Below are 7,835 nucleotides of genomic sequence, written 5' to 3' on the forward strand. Positions count from 1 at the left end.
TCCGCTAGAAGCTGTCTCCTCTCCTGCAGTTTAGGGCATCGTCATTGTCAGCCCCAACTCGTGTGACCTTTCCCCACTCCCACCCCCTCCCCTATGCCCTCTGGATTTGATTTCTGAGGTCCTGTCCCTAGTGGCTTGTCATCCCTTTCCCTGACCTGTTCACCCATCAGTTCCTGCCTTCTTGTGACTCTGCCCTTTTCCAAGTGTTCTCCATCCCAGCAACATAGGAGATTCCATCATCTCTCTGGGGAGGGGGCAGCACGAAGATCTGTCTCATCTCTGCAACAGACTAGACTTAGTTTCAGATCTTTGCCCCCAAACAGGTTCAGAGCACTCTCAGTGTGCCACGTGTTTTAACTCACATAACACCAGGAGGTAGATACTAGCATTATTATAGTTGTCTCATTATTCCTACTTCTTTTTTTAAAGATTTTATTTATTTTTTTGATAGAGAGGGAGAGACACAGCGAGAGAGGGAACACAAGCAGGGGGAGTGGGAGAGGGAGAAGCAGGCTTCCCGCCGAGCAGGGAGCCCGATGTGGGGCTCGATCCCAGGACCCCGGGATCATGACCTGAGCCGAAGGCAGATGCTTAATGACTGAGCCACCCAGGCGCCCCTCATTATTCCTACTTTTTTTTTTTTTTCACGTAAGCTGCTCGTTTATTAGCACTGGTGACGCAACGTAATGGTTTCCAGTGAAGATGCTGAGCTGTGTGGATCTGGCAGAGCAAGGTGAGGCTCAGATGGGTGAGTGGTGCGCTCCTCTATTTCTTCCACTCGTTCTTGTCGTAGTCCCACTTGGCTGAGAAGCCCTGAATCGGGCTGACCTTCATGTCGAGCATCCTCTTGGTCTGCTTGGCCACCCAATCCTCTTCAAAGGTGTGCGGGACGGGGCCGTACACATAGTGCTTCTCCCAAATCAGAATGAGAGCAGTGAAGCTGAGGAAGAACATGGCGGTGCCCACAACCGTCTTCCATTCATTCGTGCTCCTGTTCATTTCAGCAAAGCTCTCGTTGAACTTCATGCGGTATAATTCACCTTTTTCATCAATGGAGAGACTGCTCCAGGGAGCCTTCTCCTTCTCTTTCAAGGCCTTCTGGCTAGCAGAGAGGTTCTTGACGTGGGCCACATCAGGCAGGGGATAGTCACGCTGGTCAACGTAACTCGGGAGAGCATAGTCTTCACTCTTCATGATGCTTCCATGTGCTCGTACACACACTGAGGTGGAAACTGCTCGCTTGCCAATTAGGCTAAACACTCTGGTAGCCAGCATTCTGCCGCTGCCGCCCGCCGCTGCCCGCCGCGACCGCCGCGACCGCCCTCTGTGCCCCGGCTGCCCGCGACCGGAAGAGACCGAGCTCATTATTCCTACTTTTAAAATAAGGAGAATGAGGCACAGAGAGGTTAAGTCACTTGCCCAAGGTCACAGAGCCTCTAAGGGGCAGGGATGCATGTTTGCCCAGGCAGTCTGGCTGGAGAGCCCATGCTCTTCACCCACTGCACTAGATGATACCAGATTTCTTTTTTTTAAGATTTTATTTATTTATTTGACAAAGAGACACAGCGAGAGAGGGAACACAAGCAGGGGGAGTGGGAGAGGGAGAAGCAGGCCTCCCGTGGAGCAGGGAGCCCAATGCAGGGCTTGATCCCAGGACCCTGGTATCAGGACCTGAGCCAAAGGCAGACGCTTAACGACTGAGCCACCCAGGCATCCTGATGATATCTGATTTCTTTTCTTTCTTTTTTTTTTTTTAAAGATTTTATTTATTTATTTGACAGAGAGAGACATAGAGAGAGAGGGAACACAAGCAGGGGGAGTGGGAGAGGGAGAAGCAGGCTCCCCGCGGAGCAGGGAGCCCGATGTGGGGCTCGATCCCAGGACCCTGGGATCATGACCTGAGCCGAAGGCAGACGCTTAACCACTGAGTCACCCAGGAGCCCCTGATATCTGATTTCTTTTTTTTTTTTAAGGTTTTTTTATTTATTCATTTGAGACACAGAGATACAGAGAGAGAGAGAGCATGAGCAGGGTGAGAGCAGAGAGATAAGGAGAAGCAGGCTCCCTGCTGAGCCAGGAGCCCAATGTGGGGCTCGATCCCAGAACCCTGGGATCATGACCTGAGCCAAAGGCAGACGCTTAACCATCTGAGCCACCCAGGTGCCCCTGATATCTGATTTCTTAACTTGGTCTCTTTTTATGCAACCTTGGGCAAATTATTGAACCTTGTCATTTTTGTAAATGCTGAACCATTTGAGAATATGTTGCAGACATCATGATACTTCACTCTAAACATTTCTGCCATGTCTACTGAGAACGGGTAGAGACAAAGAACCCCAGCACCGTCATCAACTCAAGACAATGTCAACTCAGTTGGACATTGATACAATACTAGCATCTAATACAATGCTTATCTTCACCTGTCCCTATCTCAATAATGTCCTTTGTAACTGTTTTTTCCCCCAATATTGAGTCCGATCAAGGACCACACACTGCATTTAGTTACCATGTTTTAAAGCCAGTTTTTATTGAGATATAATTCACAGACCATAAAATTCACCCTTTTAAGTGTACACTTCAGTGGTTTTTTACTATGTGCACAAAGTTGTGCAACTCGCACCACTATCTAATTCCAGAACTTTCCATCACCCCACAAGGAGCCCTGGACCTATTAGCAGTCGCTCATACCCTATCTCCCCAGTCCATTGCAACTGCTAATCTATTTTCTGTCTCCATGGACTTGCCTATTCTGGACATTTCACAGAAACTGAACCCTACAGCAGTAGGTGGCCTTTTGTGGCTGGCTTCTTTCACTGAGCATCACGTTTTCAAGATTCATCCATGTCGTAGCACGTGTCGGTTCTTCATTCCTTTGTGTGGCTTCATATCTCACGACAGGGATATGCCACGTCCTGCTTATCTGTTCATCTGTTGATGGACACTGGTGTTGTGTCCACTTCTTGGCTATTATGAATAATACCACTATGACATCAACATTTTGGGCGCAGGCTGTTCTCTTGCAGAATGTCCCTCCATTTGGATTGTCTGAATGTTTTCCCAGTGATAAGTTTCAGGTTCGCTGCATCAACTTTCATAGCCTAACAGATGGCTTTCTCCTTCGGCTAAGCCCAGCCGTGAGCCGGCATCTCTACCCCGCTCTGTTGCTGGCAGGTGCTACAGCCTGGTGGGCACGGAGCTCCTTGCGGCCCCAACAAAGCCGTGCTGTGCTCCTTCCCACTGCCCGCAGTCCCTGCCTCTGGCCTCCCTGCCCCATGGACATAGAACCTCAGAGCTATTTCAGGCCCTTCGTGGTGGACCTGGCCTGGGAAACTCTGAGGTCCTGGCTGCTGGACACAGCTGCCTTCCTTAGAGGCCCGAAGGTCATCCCTGGGCTTGGCTCCTTCGGTCTGGTGGCCCAGCCCCTTGCTTCTGGTTCCCACCAACCCCCAGCAGGACCCCCCGCCCCGGGGCAACCAGAGCTAGGGAACAGAAGACGCATCCCTGGGATGGGCTTCCTGTTGACAAATGCTGGCTTGTGGCATTGGGTGTGGTTAAGGCTCGAAAGAGCATCTATCTAAAACTGGGGCCTTTCTGCTCAATGGATTTGGAGCACGTGTATCCTGGAGTAATTGCTGCTTCCTTCGGGCCTGCCGGCAAAAACAACCTTTCTTCCCCTGCTGGTTTCCTCTGCACAGCCCCCAGGAGTCCCACAGCTATGAGAACCTGGGGTCTCTTCCCTGCTGGACCTCTTCCCCAGATCAACAGCTCAGCTTGCCTGGCAAAATCTGCAGGGTGGCTGGGGCTGTGGCCCCCATCGCCGTTTGTTTATTCGTTAAAGCCACGCGAGGCAGGGCTTTTGAGTCACTTGCTGACTCGCTGTGTGGCTTTGAACAAGCCACTTGACCACTCTGGCCTCCTGTTTTCCCCAGCTAGAAACCAGAGAGTGGATGACGCCATTCTTGGCAATGTTTATCCCCAGACTGAGGTTTGTTTGTGGGTGAGACGGCGGAGCAAGTGACGGAGATGGGGTGCCCCCCCTCCTTGGAAGTGCGGCCGCTTGACAATAGGTCAGATCCCCGTTTGGCCCTCTTGCAGCTAGAGGTGGTGTGGAAAGAGCGTGAGCTATAGGGCCAGACATTCCCAAGGTCAAAGCTTGTCCCTCCGCATTTTACTAGCTTGTGGCCTCAGGCAAATCAATCTCTGGAGAGATTAAAGGAGGTAGCATCTGTGGAGTGTGAGGGACAGTTTCTGGAATATTGTAAATGCCCAATAAACCCCTGATTCAGAGAGAGTACAGTGAAATAGTGGGATAGTTCCTTAGAATATACCCAAATCTGTACTCCTCTCTCGGCCACTTTCTCATGCTGCGATTTAAGGCAGGTGACTCGGTGCTGTCCTGTGAATGAGCCAGAAAGTTCTACTGTGCCGTCTTTCCTGGAAACGAAAGCCCCTCATTTCTCACCCTCCTTTGAGCTCAGCTCAGTTTTTGCGTCCTTGGAAAACAGAACCAATCCAAAGTAGGTTTCACAAGATCCCAGGTTATGTCGTGGAAAACCGTCAGGAGGGGGAAATGCCGCAGGGTGAGGTGGCGAACCTCACCTGTGGGGCCCCGTCTCCCTGGGAGGCTTGTGGGTTCCGGCCTCCCTGGTGGCACGGTTCTGGGTGGGCCACCCAGGGGCTGAGATTTCAGAACTGCCCAGCCACAAATCCTCCCTGTCTTGTGGGCTCATTCTTGATAGTCCTCGAAGCCCATTGACTTAACGCTTTGATCCCTGCTGGAGAGAGATACCCTGGGAAAAGGTATCAGTTTATCCTCCTCAAACATGTGGCCCTCGGTATCTGTAAGCATAGCAACGTTGCTGCTTGCCCCCCATGTTGCTGCTCCCCACCTTCATTTTGTAATAGGACCCCCAAGCACTGGCTGCCCAATCCAGGGAGGGTTTCTTGACCTCAGCGCTATTAGCCGTATTAGGTTGGGGAATTCTTTCTTGTTGGGGGCTGTCCTGTGCTTGGTAAGACATTTGGCAGCGCCCCTGGCCTCTCCCCACCACCACCCACCCAGAAGTGACCAAAAATGTCTCCGGACCTTGCCAGGTGTCGCCCAGGGGTGGGGGCAAAATCTGGTCAGGTTGAGAACAGCTGAGTGAGAGACCATATCTCCTGGCCTCCCTTGCAGCTAGGTGAGACCACAGAATGAAGGCCGGCCCGTGGCATGTGACCTGAATACTCAGAAGGGTCAACATGAGCAGCCTTTTATTTATTTAATTGTTTGAGGAACTCTACTGGCGAGAGACTCTGATCTCTTGTGTTTCCAGAAACGGAGATCAGAGCTCAGGGAGGGCCAGGGACCTGTCCACATCTCACAGCCAGCAAAACATAGAGCCAGGTTTTGGTCCTAGGCTTGAAAGACCCTACTGCTCCTTTGATGGAGGGACCGTGCAGACATTGGGCGCCACTGAGGATGTCACTGCCCTCAGGATAACCTGTCACGTGGAACCCTGCTCCTGTCTCCACCTCAACACTGTCTTTGCCCCACATCCAGCCCTGCTCATCTCTCAGTGGTCCCCAGGCTTCCCTGCGCCTTCCTGCCTCTGCGCCTTTGCTCAGGCAGCCCCGTTGGGGTGGGATGCCTTTAACACCCTTCCATATCCCTACCCTCTACATTTGCTGGCTCAGAGCCCATCTCCTACTCTGGGAAGCCTTCCCTAACTCTACCCTTTTTAGCCAGAGCATGTCCCTCTCCCCTGTGCTCTCTCCACATCTGTACCACTCTGGGAGGGCAACCCCCGCACTGTGTGCCATGTAGTGCCTATGGGAGGGATCTCTTCGGGGGTGGGACTCTGTCTTTGTCTCTGTCTCTTCGCTGATCAATGTGATGTTAAAACACGGTACTTACTCTAGGATGGAGTGGGGGCAGAGAGAGAGGGATGCTGGGATGCTGCCAAGTGGGAGAACCAGCTCACCATTCATTCATCCCTTTGTGTGACCACAGTGAAGATCAGTTGCTAGTCGCTGTGAGGAGTTTCACAGGGAGGAAGTGTCCTGGGTTTGGTCCTCAAAGAGCTAAGACTCTCCGAAGAGGCTAAGAAGAAGTCAGATCTCGAACATACAGAATGGTAAACTGTGGACACTCTGGAGAACGGTTCCCTGAGGCCCCCAGCAGGCTCTGGCTCTCTCCATCCCATCAATCCCTACGAATGCCAACTACTTCTCACAGCAGCCTGAGCAAGACATCACTAGGAACATCAATCTGCTGCCAGAAAGCCACACACGAAGATTCCGAGGCTGAAAAGAAAGACCAGGTCCCCCTGCCTCCTTGCCCCAACTCACTCAGATGGTGGGAATTACCCCTATATCTTGTTCTGGGGGGATCTGCAGGCATTCGGGGCTGGGGGAGCCCTTTCCCAGCCCCCACTCCTGAGAAGCGTCCCCAGAGACCAGGAAGGGGGTTACATCTAGAACAGGAGAATTCCCTCCCTCAGGTGCTCTGGAAGCTCAGAGAGCCAGAGGACAGGCTGACCCCTCCACACACTGCAGCCGGACCTCTCACCTGCTGTGGGGGGCCCCCTGTCAGTCCAGAGATCCTGTGGTGTGTTCCTGGGGCCCTCTGACTGGTGGGTTTGGAAGTCTGGGCGAGGAGCCCAGCTACAAGTCCATCCTTGGCCAGAACAGCCTTCCTTTCTCCCCAGGCGGGGGAAGGCGGGGACGTGGCCTGGCTGGCTAAATCAGCCCTGAGGGTGGAGGAGAACGACAGATGTCCTGGGAATGGTGATGGCATCGGTGATGACAGCGGCCAGCCCTGGAGTACCTGTCAGGCACTATTCTAAGCCCATATTTAATCCTCACAACCGCCAGGAGATGGAGTCTGGCCTGGCCCTATTCATCATCCAAGTCACCTTGGAGCCCTTTGCGGCGGAAGCGCCCGCCCGCGTTGTGAGGCCTTGGAGAGGCCGGCGACACACCAGCCCGGCCGCACTCCTGCTGGCCCCGGGGGACCAGCAGCGCTGTGTTCGAGAAGGCTGCAGGTGTTCGTCAGACCTGTGCGGCTCTCCCTGCCTCCTCCCGCAGGCCTGGCCTGTGTGCAGGCACCGGGGGCCCGCCAGCACTTTCCAGGGAAAGACACCGAGTCTTCCATAGTCACCGTGTCCTCGGTGTCCTCGGGGTCCTCTCTTCTTTTTCTCGCTGAGCACACACCATTTTGTACTGCCTGAGAAGGGCCTGGTCAGTGTGGACAAGGGCTCCCAGCACGGGGTCTGCCCCTCGCCAGCTGTGTGACCTCAGGCAAGTCGCTGCCGCTCTCTGGGTCTCCGTTTCCTCATCTGTAAACCAAGGGGGCCGGAGGGAGTTATCCCTTTGAGCCGTAAGTTTCCTACTGTCCGGTGATCAAAGGCCAGCGGAAGGGCCAGAGGCCCCAGCCAGGAAAGCTCAGCCCCAGCTGGGCTTCCCATGTTAATGGCTTTGCGGAGGGGAGGCCCCCTGGCCGAGGAGGCCACTTTATCGGGACCTGTTCCAGCTCACTAAGATCACACTTCACTCCGCTAACTTCAAAAGGGCCACAAGGGCTCCTCTGCAGACAATTGTGGGCCGAAGGTCCACACGGCCAGTCGGGCTTAAAGGGGTCACGTCATTGGGCAGCCGGGCAGGCTTTTAGGGACCCGCAGGGGGAAAAGGCCAGCGGAGGCCGGCTGCAGCCTCACGGGCTTGAGCCTTTGTGGTTTTCACGTGGTTCTCGTCTCCCCCACTCTGCACATCTCAGATCTTGAAGGATGGTCCCGATGGGCCACAAGACATACAGACAGCCTCTAGGAGGATGAAGTCCAAGCTGCGATGCTGCT

General features: G+C 53.7%; 1 protein-coding gene across 2 annotated transcripts; it reads right to left on the reverse strand.

Moving 5' to 3' along the window:
* Positions 1-639: 639 nt before the first annotated feature.
* LOC110575607 lies at positions 640-1,354 on the reverse strand. Of its 2 annotated transcripts, XM_044917266.1 has the most exons (2): positions 902-1,354; positions 746-870 (listed from the first exon to the last, which is right to left on the reverse strand). In XM_044917266.1, exons 1-2 carry the CDS (start codon positions 1,273-1,275, stop codon positions 831-833), a joined length of 414 nt encoding a protein of 137 aa, XP_044773201.1. In that variant the 5' UTR covers positions 1,276-1,354; the 3' UTR covers positions 746-830. The 2 variants fall into 2 exon arrangements, with proteins under 2 accessions (XP_044773200.1, XP_044773201.1); XM_044917265.1 differs by having other exon boundaries at positions 640-1,354.
* Between the last annotated feature and the right edge of the window lie 6,481 nt (positions 1,355-7,835).

Source organism: Neomonachus schauinslandi, chromosome 8 (assembly GCF_002201575.2).
Source record: "Neomonachus schauinslandi chromosome 8, ASM220157v2, whole genome shotgun sequence".
Lineage (NCBI taxonomy): Eukaryota > Metazoa > Chordata > Mammalia > Carnivora > Phocidae > Neomonachus > Neomonachus schauinslandi.

Excerpts from the sequence above, each read along its gene's own strand:
- LOC110575607 (XM_044917265.1), bottom strand. The coding sequence starts at position 1,275 with ATGCTGGCTACCAGAGTGTTTAGCCTAATTGGCAAGCGAGCAGTTTCC.